We start from the raw sequence: 14827 nt of genomic DNA, 5'->3' as shown, positions 1-14827 counted from the left end.
TATACTATACCAATATCCTACCAAAGTATCAAAACACGTTAAAATAAGCATTCTCAACAGTCGGCGCGGGCGGGTCTTTGTGGGTCTTTCCCGGTCTTTCGCGGCCCCATCCGTGCCAAGGTTCCAAGGTTCGTGAGCATCATCATGTGACCACCACCGCTTACTACAAACTTACCTGGCTACATTCCCTAAACTAGCTACTACCTGATCCTAGGTAAAAGCCAACCAAGTATATATATATATATATACATATATATATACATATCTGCGTTGGAGGTGAGCTAGTTTAGTCGTTTGGGAGCTTTGAATATGGCACCGTTAGAAAGCGCTCGCTCAGCTGGTCTTTTGCTCATTCTTACACTCTCCCTCTTCTGCCTAGGCGTCGCCGTTCTGGGAAAACCGGACCAGATGAACCTCGTCGTTCAGCAGCCTCCATCTGTTTTCACTCTTGATGAAGCCACTTATTTCGTGTCCCCATCATCCAAGGTAGATAATCCATCGCTTTCATTTACCGTGCGAGGGAAGGGACACTGGGTAACTTTATGACTCTGTTAGGATACGCGCAGGTTTTCCGAGAGCGTGCCTGTTTCAGGCCCCTGTACCGTCATTCGCGCCACCGATGTTCCGATCACCCCAGAGTATCTCATTGAGATCCGAAGGAAGCTTTCCAAAGATGATGTATGGACATACAGCTTTCTACGCTACATCATCTTTCTGCCCCAGCCCCCTTACCGGACGTTCCAGATCAGCCCTGCGGCGCAGCAGACACTTGATACTTGGGGCAGCCAAGTTTTATCCGCAGACAACCCGGAATCTCTAGACTTGCACTTTGCTCCTTATTTCTGTAATGCTGGTCAGCTGCACAAAGTGCACAGGTTATATCCTGATACAGCGGGAGCATTCATGAGCGCAACAATTCAGTCACCAAGTGATCCATATCTGTAAGTGGAAATGTTATTCGAATATCTCTAACTCTGTTGACTTGTTTCAACAGGTACAATTCACTCAACATATCTGTATTCACGGAAGAACATCCACTAGCGTTGACTATCGGTGTTCCTTCACGCTTTTACTATGCACCCACCGAGGAAAAACCATTGGCAGGACTGCGAATCGCAGTGAAAGACACACAAGATGTACGGGGGATCAAAACCACAGGATCATCGCGTGCATATGCTCGACTCTATGGGCCTCGAGATAAAAGTGCCACTGGAGTTCAACGCTTGCTAGATCATGGGGCCATCGTGATTGGCAAATTGAAGTCGACCCAGTTTGGAGAGAGTGAATGGGCCACTGGCGACTGGGTGGACTACCATGCGCCGTGGAATCCTCGAGCAGATGGATATCAAACTCCAAGTGCAAGTAGCTCAGGCAGCGGTGCAGCGGTGGCTGCCTATGACTGGCTAGATTTGTCTACTGGCACTGATTGTAAGTAGTGTTCCACTTATCAGGCATACTAATTGGATTAATTTCTCACTGAATACACCACGGTAGGCAGCGGCAGTGTTCGGGCTCCAGCCGCTGTTCATGGACTATTTGCGATCAGGCCATCCACAGATGCAATCGACAACAAAGGCGTCATCCCATTCTCCAAAAATTTCGATACATTTGGGATATTTACGAGAAATATCGAAACTCTTACAGCTGCCTCTTCGGTGCTTTATAACCAACATGCAGAGATCCACTCCTGTTTCAAGGTAAGATAATTGAAGTATGCACTTGCACATTCCTGCTCACACTTCAACAGAAGCCCACACGAATTATATACCCCAACGAATACTGGCCAGTTGAAGATATGGCGAGTTCCGCTGTGTTTGAAAGCGTTATCGGAAAGCTCGAGAATGCTATTGGCACGAAGCGAACCAATATTAGTCTAAGCGGACTCTGGGCGGAAACAAATCCGGTTGGAACGGACGTTTCTATCGATGATTACTTCAAAACGACCTTTGTCTCTGCATCCGCTCCAGATCAATGGAGAATGCTCAAGAACTTCCACTCGGAATATAGCAGCGTGTTTGGCCATTCTCCTCCAGTAAATCCCCAATTACAATGGAAAATGTGGTTTGCCTCTTTTCTTTATCAACTAATTGGCTGCGACGATATTCTAACACTGCGAAAGGGAGTTTTTGCCAAAGCAGACACTGGAGTCGCAGAAACGGGGGCAAAAGGAGATTGAAATCTTCCGGAGATGGTTTGAACAGAATGTGATGTTAGCCGACGAAAATGGCTGCTCTGAAAGCATCTTGGTCCTGCCATGGACAAAAGGGGAACCCAGTTTTAGAGACGAATATCGAGAGTAAGCATTCCACTTCTCTCTCTCTCTCTCTTAACCTTCGCTGATTGGCCTGCAGACGCCCATCTTGGACTGGCGAAGGCTGGTTTTTCTATTTCATTTCTGTTTACGCAGGAGCCCCTGAGGTCATATTACCCAGTACGTCACACTTCTAGTGCAGTAGTCCGTAGGTAGCGACTAATGCTCGATAGTTGGCCAAACGTCCTATCACTCTCGAGTGACACAGAGAGAGGAGTGGCTCCCGGTAGCCCTTGGGCTTGTAGGAGCTAGAGGTACCGATGCTGCCTTTACCTCCTTTATAAAGAATACTATGGAAGCTGCGAACCTCTCAAAGTCGGTATATGTTGGGCGCACTGCTTTTGATTTAAAAGTAACCGAGACCAACGATGCTCCCCGGGATTCTACGGGACAAATACCGTCGAATCAACGTGTCTTACTTCGGGAAAACATTCTCTAGGCTCTTGCGGCTAGGGCTTCTTCTTTTGGACATTTCAATACATGGACTAGGTCTCGGCTCTTTACCAAAGCGTCGGTAACTAATTTTTTTTTTTTTTTTTTTCTCAGTGATTGTGAAATTTCTAGCTACAGATTCAAATAATAACTAGTGGATGGATTTGGCGGCTTATGGCAAAGATTGCAAGGACAAAGTACATTCCATACATGGTACGATAAGGTCCTATCCGGATTGCTGGCGGGGATTAGGTGTAGGGGCTGTAGGCCCCCACAACGTGGCTGCTTTTGTTAGGATATTGTGCAGTCGAAGACCAGGATAAATGGATTTGGCTCTCGGGCCCCCAAGATGACGGTTTAGATTCTCTGATTCGTTCTTACTGATCGCTTCACCAAAACGCATCCGTCTCAATTTGAAATCGCCAAGTGGGGTAGCCAGTATAAGTGTACTCCCCACTCCAACGTGGCTCACTCTGTGCACGGTCATAAAAATTGATTGGCTGATGATGCGGCTCGGATTATGGACTGTGAAGTTTCAAGCACAGCCTTAGATTTTCTGCCAGTCTGATTTCCTCTTAATCTGAAAAGGGTTGCCGTCTTAATATTGATGACAATGTGATCCCCACCTCCTCCCCTCCATGACTTCCATCTACATTGCGCATAGTGGGATTTAGATTCTCTCAACGTAGACTAAACCCCAGAATCCTTCTTCAACCCCTCATATTCCAAGCACTCTTCAAATCCAGTCTTGAAAATACAGCGGATCGCTCAGAAATGGCTTCGGGCAATACTCCAGCTACAACCGACTACACGATAGGGTGGATCTGTGCCCTTCAAGATGAATTGGTGGTGGCTGAAGCGATGCTGGATGAACGTTACCCATGCCCCCCGCAGCCACCCAGCGACGATAACATATACACCGTTGGCCGAATCGCATCGTATTATACTGTCATCGCATGTCTCCCTGCCGGTCTACATGGCACCACATCAGCAACAAGAGTGGCCGAACAAATGCAACGGACCTTCTCGGCTCTGAAATTTACTCTCGTGGTGGGAATCGGGGGAGGAGCTCCGAGTGATGACCATGATATCCGACTTGGAGATGTTGTGGTTAGCCAGCCTTCTGATGGGCGTGGTGGTGTCCTAAACTACCGGTTCGGAAAGATAATAGACGGCCAGGGATTCCAGTGCACAGGCTTTTTGAATAAACCACCCCAAATGTTACTGAATGCGGTGGCGTATCTCAAATCACAACACCGGCTACATGAATCCTCCTTGCCCTATCATCTGGCTAGTATGATACAGCAGCACCAGAAGCTCGGAGAGATCTTTGAGTACCAAGGCGAGGAGCTTGATCGGCTATTCGTTGCAGAATACTCCCATGCTAGCGGCAAGGGACATTGTGACGAATGTGACCTGACCAAGACAAAACACCGACCCTCACGTGGTAACCTCGACCCGGTTGTTCATTACGGCCTTATTGCTTCTGGAGACGTGGTCATAAAGGATGCTGTGGAGCGGGATACAATTCAACAGCGGTACGGGATTTTATGTTTCGAAATGGAAGCTGCTGGCTTGATGAATGGACTGGACTGCCTAGTCATTCGGGGAATCAGTGACTATTCGGATTCTCATAAAAATGATCGTTGGGGCCCCTATGCTGCGGCTGCAGCTGCTGCATATGCAAAAGAGTTGATAAGATCTCTCCCGGTACAGGAGCCAAAGACATGTGTTCGGCCCCAATCAAGGTGTATGTATGTCCACTACGTACCAATAAACCCCTACTAACAGTTCTAAATGATAATAACTTTCTCCAGGTGGTAACTCTCAGATGATTCCAGTAAAAAGCAAGCTCGAGGTATCCTTAGACCAACCTTCTCAGTTCGCAGATGGTTCCGTTTCCGCCTTTTCGAGCCCGGCGATAGTTGATAGGCGTAGAGCACTAATTACCGCAGATCGCGGGCTTGAAGCCGCCAAGGTATCAACCAGACTCAGAAGTTCAGGCACGCTTGATCGACCCATCTACTTAAATATATATCCCCGGAACAACCGTTTTTTTGGGCGACGTGATATCTTGCAGGCTATCTCTAAACAATTATTTCCCGCTATGGACGCTACACCGAGACTACAATCGTTCGCTTTGTATGGTCTTGCAGGAATTGGCAAATCCCAAATTGCGACGGAGTTCGTGTACAGGAGCAAGAAAATGTTCCGTGCTATCTTTTGGGTTTCGGCTAGTAGTACTGAGAAGCTGTTTCAGGGTTTCACTGATATTGCAAGGGAACTAAACCTCTCTGATGGGACAACGATAAAGAATCAGCGGGCGATTGTGAAACTTGTCAATCAATGGTTTATACGCACAGGTCAGTCATGTTGGATATCTTCCTAGTTGATCGTGTGGGTATGGTTCTGACGCTATTATTAGTCGAGCCTTGGCTACTCGTCCTGGACAATGCCGATGACCTATTAATCATTAACCAGTTCTGGCCTTCCTCGGATCGTGGTGCGGTGCTTGTGACAAGCCAGAATCCTGCGTCTGGGTCCCAACTAGATATGGGAATGGAAGTCAAACCCTTTTCCCCAGAAGAAAGCTCGATATATTTTCGTGAGCAGCTCGGTGGTGTCCGAGTTCAAGATGACGAAGCCAAGCAAATCACTGAGTCTTTTGGGCACCACACCCTCACCATTAAGCAAATGGCCTCCTATATACGGGAGTCAAAGTGTAGTATCTCACAATTCCGGGAAGCATATGCCGACTCTACGAAGCGGCGACAATTACTGGCGACACCCAATGAATTTTCTGCCCCTGGCTATTCGCACACCACCGCGACGGCATTTGCAGTTATATTTTCAAAACTCAGCATTGATTCCCTGTGGGCCCTGGGCATGCTCTCCTTTTTTGATCCCGACAGAATTCCAGAGACACTACTAGAAGATAAGCAAAATAGGATACCTTACTTGGCTGACATTATAAGCCGTCATGGGATTATGCGAGACTTGGGCCGCTACTCCCTTATAGACAAATTGGAGGACGAACCAAATCTACGACTTCATAGAATTGTTGCCTATACAATCGCAGAGGAGTTCGATTCAGATGTAGCCAGGGCCCAAGTTGCTTTCCAAAGTGCGGTGGCCATGCTCCACCAATATTTTCCTCTACAGAGCGAAGCACGTAGCCATATGAACGAAAAGTGGGGGGAATGTGAAAAATACGTACCGCATGTGCTAGCATTCAATGATCGCTATCGCAACTTATCAGAGCAAGTCACTTTAACACTCTCTTATGACTTTATTGAACTCCTTTACTGCTGTGCATGGTAAGTTGATGACTTTTACGACACTATCCCACCCTTTGCAGAAATTTACCTTGTTAATCCTGATATAGGTATCTCTTTGAGAGGGGTCGGTTCGATCTTAGCTTCTCCATTGTTGGCTCAGCAGAGTCCGCTTACAACCGGGCTGATCTCCAGGACCACGGCCTGCTGCTGGCTGACCTGTATAGCCTACAGGCTGACATACACAACGAACTAACCCAGGCGGATAAGGCAGTCGAATTTGCCAAGAGGTCATTAGAGATCAAGGAGAAAGCAGTTGCTGCCAAAGTGCTCGACAAACATCACCCTCAATTAGCTAACTCCTACATGGATATCGGTGTCTTTATCGCCGGCACGAATCCGCTCGGTGCCATCCGCTTGCATGAAAGGGCCATTGCGATTCGAGAAGGATCGCCCAAGTACGCAGATGATCAGATGCAACTACTATCTTTGAATTACATGAATATCGGTCGCTGCTGGTGGATGGTGGAGGAATTTGACAAAGCCACTGCCGCATACCAGAAGAGCCTTGACATTATCAAAAAGCTGGAAGAAGTGACGGGGGCACCTTTTGCACAGTATGTCTAAACCCAAATTTCCTCTGGAGCGCCAAGTAACATCTTCGACACAGGAAATCCTGGGCCATGTCAGCTCTTGCAAATGTTCTCATCGACAAGGGAAATTTTGACGCCGCGTTTGATCTCTACGCCCAAAGCATGATAGTGCATCAACTAGTACTTGGGATAACTCACCACAAGACCGCAGCCTGTTACAACAAAATTGCCTGGTTCCTACGAGAACAAGGCGAGTACGGAATGGCAATGTAAGTTTCACGACCCGAATGTTTGCGAGGCCTCTTTTTGACCCGTGTATACAGCGATTATCTTCGGCTGTCACTTAAGATACATACAAATAAACATGCCATAGACAGACGGCCCGAAATTGCGCGAACAAAATACCAGCTCGCAGAGGTCTTACGTGATGTCGGCCAGATTGAAGAAGGCAATCGACTCAAGGCTGAGGCTCAACAACTACGACTCCAGCTCGTAGGGAAGCTACCAGGGGAAGATGAGTCACAAAAGGCCTACGATGAACTAGTCGCATATTTTTATCGATGATAGCATATCGCTAAGTTGTTCTTTTGGAATCGAACATTCTATTACAGGCATCTGGCATTTCTCGGAATCTACAAGTTGACAATATTATCAGCCCTCGAGCCTTCAATGTTAAAATACTGTTTTGCAAAGAAAATCATAAGTATTGCGATTCCATCTCTTAATTAAAGGATAGGGAGTCCTAGGGGGCTTATAGAGGCCAAAGCCCCTAGCTTGCCCACTAGCTCACTGCCTAAATCCCAGATCAGCCTGGAGATTCAATACACTAGTAATCATATTTCAGGATAAATTCTCACCGATTGAATTCCTTTTGACGACGTCAGGCCCGCCATCACCACCTCAGCACCCAATCCTCACTCCACGTGTACTTCCCATTCATAAACTCTTTCAGTTTAGTAACGGCCAAGACACGCGATGTCTTATTATATGCCACAAACTCGTAAGGGAGTTTATGGTCGTTGAACGTAACCCCGCATGCCGATGAGCTTGTAATCTATCAAGGCAGTTTGTATCTTCATACGACCGATTGGAGACGGCATGTATGCTATTCCCCTCCACAGTGAGATGGATTAATAAAGTTGAATTAGGTTTAACGCTCTCTCCGTCGTCGATATATATCTGTCCCTTTGGATTCTCTATCCAATGCGACGAGGAGAGACCAAGGAGAATTACCGCGCGGCTCGTGTTGTTAGGGCTGGCTCTCGCATTGGGAGGACGCTTCCATCACGAACGTAAAGGGGGATGTGGCCGAGTGGGGCATCAATGGTGGAGTTTTTGACTGCTATTGCCTTGAACGGTGTGTGGGCATACCAATCATACCAGATCTCACCGTCCACAGCTGTAGCTTGAGGCTCCAGAACTGGGATTACCATAAGGGAAGGACCGAGGAGGAACTGACGGTCCGCTGATGCTAGACTTAGGTCATTAGGAAATTCCCAAGCCAAGGCTCTCATGACGGTTGAGCCCGTCGTGTGTGCTTGATGGAAGAGCGTATACATGTATGCGTACCAGATTGCCATTGCTGATTTGGTGGCCTTGATGACCGATGACCACACATAGGGCTCCTGCGATACGGTCGAGAGGACGTTGTGGTTGCGGTAGAATGGGAAGAAAGCTGAAAGTTGCATCTATCGGTTGCACAGCTCCTCGTCACTGTTGCCGTTGAACCCATACGTATCGACGCCAAACATCGGGATGCCGAAGAGGGAGAATGACAAGCCTTGAGGGATGGAAAAGAACATATAAGCCCACCGGGACTGGTTGTCGCCCCCCCAGTGGCCAGCCCATTTCCCGCTTCCCGAGAATGTAGATCGGCCGATAATAAAAGGTCGCCTGTTTGGAAAGACCTCCAAGAGACCATGATAAGTCGCGCTCAGAAGTTGATGTCCGAACAGGTTGTGGATATCATATTCGAGGGTTCCGTCGGCACTTGTGGCATTTGGTGATACTGCATGAACTGCTAGATCACCCTGAACATGATTTATAACGTACGGAGGCTGGTTAACGTTCCGAACTCCTAGAATGGGAGTGGTGCGAAAGTAATCTGGCCTCCTGGTTGTGGTGCTCCTGGGGTACCCACAGTTTTGGAAGCTTGTTCTAGGGAAGCAGAAGACGCGGACGCGGCTTCGGTTGCGTTGGTAATATTGAAGCCCTCGGGATAATCATAAATCACATTGCCACGTTCTCCCGGTAGTTGGAAAGGCGGATGGACTGGGTTGAGAGTAAGGTTTCCCGAACCACAGCTACCAACGCAGAAGGAAGAGACTTCATTCATATCAATCCAGATCCCGTCATATGGAACTTTATTGAAAAATTCTTTTAGCTCAGTTGACCACCATTCTCGGGAACCTGAAGCGGAAAAACCAGGGAACACGGTATATCCCGGCCATACCGCGCCAATGTAAACGCTGCCATCCGGGTTTCGGAGAAATATATCTGAAGCGTTTCCTCTCTCGAATGTTTTGTACCTATTCAACGATCAATGGAGGGAAAAACGTAATTTTGGGATATTCTCGGCATACGCATCGGCGGGGGTTTCAGGGTTAGGGATGTAGATGCTGCATCCACCATCGGAATCCAGTGCAAGTCTTTTTGGTGAAGGGTGGAGACGAATTTCTGCCCTTCTGGGATGGGATAATTGTTAGGGTCAAACTCGAAATCGCGATAGCCTTTCATAAAATGGATATCAGACCTATACTTTAGGATTAGCCCTGCTTTTATCCACTGGAGCCGAACAGACGATTTTCTCACCAAATGGTTTCGAGCGGAATTTCAACTTCTCAAAGTTGGACACCACGTCTTCTAGCTCCGTCCAACTTTTGTAGCCCCAACGGTACTGATGAAATCCGAAAGTATAATATTGCTGTAATGGTGGGAGCCCAATCATACTGAATTGAAAACTTCTTGTCACTTCAGGTTGAGATGGGCCCGAATAGAAGTACAGATCAATACTGCCACCCAAAGTTCGCTAGGTGAGGCTGTCAGGTTGAAGGAGAATTTCATGCCCATGAGCATTTTGTAAGAATACCCCGTGAGAGTTGCGATACGTACGTCCGTGAAGGATCATGCTCATTGTCCGTAGCAGGGATTAGCTTATCATCCTTTGGAACTTCGAAATATCGAGTGTCGAGATAGAAAGGATGGGAGCCGTAAAGATTGCTATACATATAATAAATGTCGAATCGTGCATGTATAGGTAGATAATGGTAACATACGTATCGATCGGGTCCCCTACATCCGCTGCATAGATGGTAGCTGTGAAATTGTTTCCAAGCCGCAACCTATGGATGCGTTCCCCTAGCCCATAAAGGTTATAATCAGGAGGCAGCCAACTGACAAACTCGACTAATTGATTCTCAAACACCAACACCGTTCCCGTGGTTTCAAAAAGCACGTCCCCTGTGCTCCTGAGGGTCACTTTGAATGAAAAACTGGGTTCGTTCGACCAGCTGAAGTTGAGATCTATCTCGCCGCTATGAGCATACGACGGTTCGCTGGGCTTTGGCCTTGGAACCACATGATCGGGGAGGATATAATGTAATTGATTGGAGCGGGATATATGGGCCGGTACGATATTGACGTTTAGCCTGTCTTTGGATTGATACTCGACCGTAAGATTCAACTTGTTCACATCTGTCCCATAGACATTTCATGGCTTTCTAGAGAGAGATAAGGAGGCCGTGAAACCATGCGTTGTTTCGGTGACATCGGACGCAAGATATCCTGGACACACATGCTGCGCATTCATTGATTTGGGATCTTTGATATTTGGAAGTAATAAGGCCCCTCGATCCGCGTTGTCTGGCATAGTGAATACAGGCTTCTCACTAGCTAGTGTGCTAGAGGGCGCCGCGTATATCAGGGGTGGATAATATCCATTGACTGGAAGTGATACCAACAGGATGTTGGTCCGCCAGTTCGCGATTCTAGAGTACGCCATGGTGAGCCATGAAATTGGAAATTTAGCTACTCTCAGGACACGTATAAATGTCGGTGAATCGTGTTGGAAAGGATGGTGCCGGTTGGTAGCATGGTAAATGGTCATGTTACAAAGTGGAATGTTGGTCCTCTTTATAGGGGCTTAGACAAGATAGGATTTCTTCCTCTACTAGTGCACACCACCAGCTGAAGTATTCAAAGCCGAGAGCAAAAGTTTGCTGTCCGTGTCCAGATGCCTTCGCGGACTCGGGACTGGGTGGTGGGCATTCACGCACTTTGACGAGTGACGTTTGCATGCGCTTAATGAACGGGAAAATGCATTGGTACGTAGGACGACAGTAGTACCCAACTGACAACAATCGGGTAGTCCAAGAATTAATGGACGATCCAAGATACAACGATATTTAGCTTAATCGCAGAAATCAAGCGACGATAGACCCCGTCCGTAGGGCTAGCAAACAAATCTGCGCGCGGATTTGACCACGGTCGGGGAAATACCGGGTTAAGGTAGGTATCGCGGTTGTCGGTAGAAATTAAAAGAAGACCACCGTGCACATTGCCCGAAGCTAACGGACATAACTCATTATCTTGAATATGAATAGGATATTCGTTTCAAGGTTACCTTTGTTCCTTGTTAAAAGGGATAGGGCTCTGTCCGTCACGTGGACCGACTCTTCACCGCCTGGGCAGCTTTTGTCTCAAAGAGCCGGCAAAATAAATATCTTGGCTGGTAACAAAACACTGGCTCCGACTCGCAGTTCTCCTCCGATTTCCTCCCCAAAACAAGAGGGGGCGTCGCAAGTATGCCTCCCAAGGCTGTCAAGGGAGAATACATAGAAACTGTAATTTACACTATCACACACTTTCCATTACTAAGCTTCACCCCGTCTAACTTTCTGCCTGCAGGACACTGGAAACAAGGTCTCCCGCCGATCCCAAGTACACGGAACCCAACACATCATTCTCGGCGGCAAGACAGTCATCCAAGCCGACGTGTGCATCCGCGGTGACCTATTCAGGCAGCAATCTGATCACCAAGTATCCACATCCTCCAACCCAGCGCCAGCTAGCCCTGCCGTCGCTGTCTCAATAGGTCGCTACACATACCTCTCACGCTCCTGCCTCCTCCGCCCGCCCTCGCGTCTACATCGTGGTGTGCATTCATTCTACCCGTTGAAAATTGGCGACCATGTTTTTGTTGGGGAGAAGGCAGTCGTGGAGGCGGCCACAGTTGGCAACCATGTGCATATTGGAAAAGAAGCGGTGATAGGGTCTATGGCTATCCTGAAGGATTATGTCGTTGTGTTAGACGGCGCGGTGGTGCCACCGGGGATGGTGGTGCCGAGTTGGTGCGTTGTGGGAGGCAGGCCGGCTAGGGTTGTTGGGGAAATCGGGGAAGGCTATGGAATTGAGGGGGGTGAAGGTGGACTGGCGAGAGAGAGATATAGGAATGTTGGAAAATAAAAGGTTATGTATTCAATTTTATCTCTGTTCTTTTCATGGGTTGTACGGCGTTGGGTGACTCCGGGGTTTGATTTTGAGATACTGGTCACAGTATATTATGATTGGGGTTTTAAGGGATATGGTCCAGAGGCAGACCTGCTGGTAACTCACCTGTATTTTAGTACCGAAACAACGGAAATTTCGATCGACTGACATTGGATTGATATAATGTAGCTTACTGGATGTGTTTCACGCATGGTTGAAAAATCTTCCATATGCTCTGTTAAGCGTCCATGGTCTAATTATCAGTGAAAATGAATATTACAAAACCATATATTGGGTGGAAAATATCATACGGGAACCCCATACAAAGAAATGAAAGTAACAAAGGGGATATCATAAGGAAAATAATTTCGGGGTGAACAAGGAAAACACAAAATAAATGCATACGGTGGAAATATCATGTGACGAGGATCGCAAATAGAAAAACGAAAATGAACAGTAAGAAAAGACAAAAGTGGTCAATGCTGCGTTGACTCATGACAGAAGGAAGGTAGAGAAGTAGACGGAGAAAAAGGTTCGGGCCGAGCACTGGTAGAGAAATAATGCCCTAGGCATACTGAAAAGTATCAGGTGTACAGCGGCGGGTGCACGAGGTAGATGTTCAAGGAGTTGGTATGAGGCCGTGGACATTAGCTGATGGAGTTTATTTAATTTGCTTTTGTGGTTGAGACTTAACGTTGTTGGAGAGCCAGCCCTAGTTATTAATGTTAGTTCTGTACATTTAGCTACCAAATTGGGGGCGCGGGGACAAAATAATGCGTACCAAGCCTTCGAACAGTCCTTCGCCTGTGGTCGCACAACTTGGGACAACAAACCACACTTTGTCCTTCAGCTGGGTCAATTGGAGCTTGTCAGTGACTTCCTGGGGTGTCATAGCTGTGATAAGAAAGTTGTGATCAGCATCAGGAATAAAGTGAAACAGCAGTATTTTGTTAACCAAATATAGGCTAGACTTACCTCCTGGAATATCTTGCTTATTTGCGAAAACTAGTAGCAAAGCCTCTTTCATCTCTCGATCCAAGATGATCCGATGAAGTTCCTGGCGTGCTTCGTCGATGCGGGCACGATCGTTCGAGTCAATAACGAAAATGAGACCCTGGGTGCCTACAATTCCGCGATCGCAAAGTTAGTTGACGGCCATTCCTAGCTAGAATGGCAACATCAGATATACCAGAAAAGTAATGTCGCCAAAGAGGGCGAATCTTGTCCTGTCCACCAACATCCCAGACGTTGAACTTGACATTCTTATAGGTAACAGACTCGACGTTGAATCCGACGGTAGGGATGGTTGTAACGTCTTGGTTAAGTTTTAATTTATAGAGGATTGCTTGTAACGCAAGGCCAATTAGCTCCGTAAAACTTAGGGATTAGGGGAAGGCTTTACGGCCGGAGATATAGCATTACTCACTCGTCTTCCCCGCAGCGTCAAGGCCAAGCATGAGAAGGCGCATTTCTTTAGACCCGAAGATCTTTCCCATGATCTTGGAGACTTGGACACCCATTATGAATGTCGTTCGCTAGCGTCGCTGGAGCTATTGGAGTGGTGCGGATAAATTCAGGGGGAGGAATCAAAACACGGCTTCGGAGGAGTACGCAGCGTAAGAATGGCGTGTCAGGCAATAAAGCAAAGTCCAATCGGTTGATATCTATTTCTAGGCCCTGATATGGTGGAGCAGATGAGGAGAAAAATGGGGGTTCGATAATTGAAAACTAAGGGAGTGTCAGGCCCTGCGAGGTAAATGAATAAGAAACACGCTGAAACACAAGTTAGTAATTCCACTCGACCAACCATTCGGCTGGCGCAGCTCAGCCGAGATTGAGGGACAACACAGCACTCACGCAGGGAAAGGAAATATTAGGATTGTATTTCCTGTGGAACAGGCAATGAGAAAGTCGCCTGCAGCCGGCAGTATTACTATTTAGATATTTTGTGCTAGGTGGTTCGTTCTTTTCACGTAAATGAGTCCCATCTGCGGTTTAACTCACGTGAGGACATGGGGAAAAATGGAGCTAGACCCAAAGCAGAAAGATCACAAAGGACCGGCACGAACAATGACTAAGCAAGTTCAATCCACGAACTTTAAATGAGCACTAACTGTTGGGGGTCCCGCGGTTGGTCGGCCCTTCTACCAGCAGGCGCTGGTGGTGATTGAGCTCTTTTGCCCCAGTAGCCTACACTAACTGTGCCAAGCGCAACTCACTACAATAGTTTTTTTTTTTTTTTCCCCTTTCATTAACTAACTAGTTACAAGCATCAAATGCTCGCTTACGCTCGCTTTGCTGCTTTGCGCAGCCCCCCCTCTACTTCCACTCTCTACCCCTACCCCCCTCTTACCACCCCTTCCACCCCTTCCACTCCCTACCCCCTATACCACCACCACCGCCTCTACCGCCCCGCAGCTCCCCCTACCACTTTCACCCCCTACCTCTACCCCCTTCTTACCACCCCTACCACCCCTATCACCCTCTACCTTCTCTACCACCATCACCGCCTCTACCGCCCCGCAACTAGACTGACCGTGTGACCGTGTCTGGGACCAGGACCAGAATTTTTGATAGTCTCATTGTCAATTCGACAGATCCCATTACACGGTTCTAACATTAGATAGTAGTCTCATATTGTCTCAGTGAGACTTACTGTCTACTCTTGTCACATTTTTCAAATGAGATCATGATTTTCACTTCTCAATTTAAATTATTTTTATTACTTT

The 14827-nt window shown here is 47.4% G+C and overlaps 6 protein-coding genes across 6 annotated transcripts; 3 read left to right on the top strand and 3 right to left on the bottom strand.

Annotated features, from left to right (window-relative positions):
• Positions 1-309: 309 nt before the first annotated feature.
• On the top strand, positions 310-2750 carry BDCG_06065 (amidase; the record flags this gene model as incomplete). The annotated part of the gene is made up of 8 exons (XM_045421784.1): positions 310-486; positions 556-941; positions 995-1428; positions 1495-1697; positions 1748-2058; positions 2120-2296; positions 2352-2431; positions 2485-2750. The coding sequence occupies 8 exons, from the start codon at positions 310-312 to the stop codon at positions 2748-2750; spliced, it is 2034 nt and encodes a 677-aa protein (XP_045277578.1).
• Positions 2751-2833: 83 nt separating this feature from the next.
• On the top strand, positions 2834-7534 carry BDCG_06064 (pfs domain-containing protein). Its single transcript, XM_045421783.1, has 6 exons — positions 2834-4497; positions 4561-5106; positions 5169-6060; positions 6129-6635; positions 6689-6880; positions 6935-7534. The coding sequence occupies exons 2-6, from the start codon at positions 4575-4577 to the stop codon at positions 7173-7175; spliced, it is 2364 nt and encodes a 787-aa protein (XP_045277577.1). The 5' UTR covers positions 2834-4497; positions 4561-4574; the 3' UTR covers positions 7176-7534.
• A 306-nt stretch (positions 7535-7840) lies between these two features.
• On the bottom strand, positions 7841-8299 carry BDCG_17239 (alpha-glucosidase; the record flags this gene model as incomplete). Its single annotated transcript, XM_045426384.1, has 1 exon — positions 7841-8299. One exon carries the CDS (start codon positions 8297-8299, stop codon positions 7841-7843), a length of 459 nt encoding a protein of 152 aa, XP_045281525.1.
• BDCG_17238 (uncharacterized protein) lies at positions 8300-10611 on the bottom strand (the record flags this gene model as incomplete). Its single annotated transcript, XM_045426383.1, has 7 exons — positions 8300-8688; positions 8748-9020; positions 9194-9340; positions 9423-9622; positions 9723-9830; positions 9887-10304; positions 10359-10611. 7 exons carry the CDS (start codon positions 10609-10611, stop codon positions 8300-8302), a joined length of 1788 nt encoding a protein of 595 aa, XP_045281524.1.
• A 581-nt stretch (positions 10612-11192) lies between these two features.
• BDCG_06062 (dynactin 5) lies at positions 11193-12831 on the top strand. The gene is made up of 2 exons (XM_045421782.1): positions 11193-11452; positions 11517-12831. The coding sequence occupies exons 1-2, from the start codon at positions 11414-11416 to the stop codon at positions 12072-12074; spliced, it is 597 nt and encodes a 198-aa protein (XP_045277576.1). The 5' UTR covers positions 11193-11413; the 3' UTR covers positions 12075-12831.
• On the bottom strand, positions 12245-14102 carry BDCG_06061 (ADP-ribosylation factor 6). The gene is made up of 6 exons (XM_045421781.1): positions 13956-14102; positions 13525-13871; positions 13288-13443; positions 13074-13220; positions 12880-12992; positions 12245-12810 (listed from the first exon to the last, which is right to left on the bottom strand). Exons 2-6 carry the CDS (start codon positions 13616-13618, stop codon positions 12760-12762), a joined length of 561 nt encoding a protein of 186 aa, XP_045277575.1. The 5' UTR covers positions 13619-13871; positions 13956-14102; the 3' UTR covers positions 12245-12759.
• Between the last annotated feature and the right edge of the window lie 725 nt (positions 14103-14827).

Source organism: Blastomyces dermatitidis (assembly GCF_000003525.1).
Source record: "Blastomyces dermatitidis ER-3 genomic scaffold supercont1.6, whole genome shotgun sequence".
NCBI lineage: Eukaryota > Fungi > Ascomycota > Eurotiomycetes > Onygenales > Ajellomycetaceae > Blastomyces > Blastomyces dermatitidis.
The sequence above is the reverse complement of the archived record's forward strand: the minus strand, read 5'-3'. Positions and strand labels throughout refer to the sequence as shown.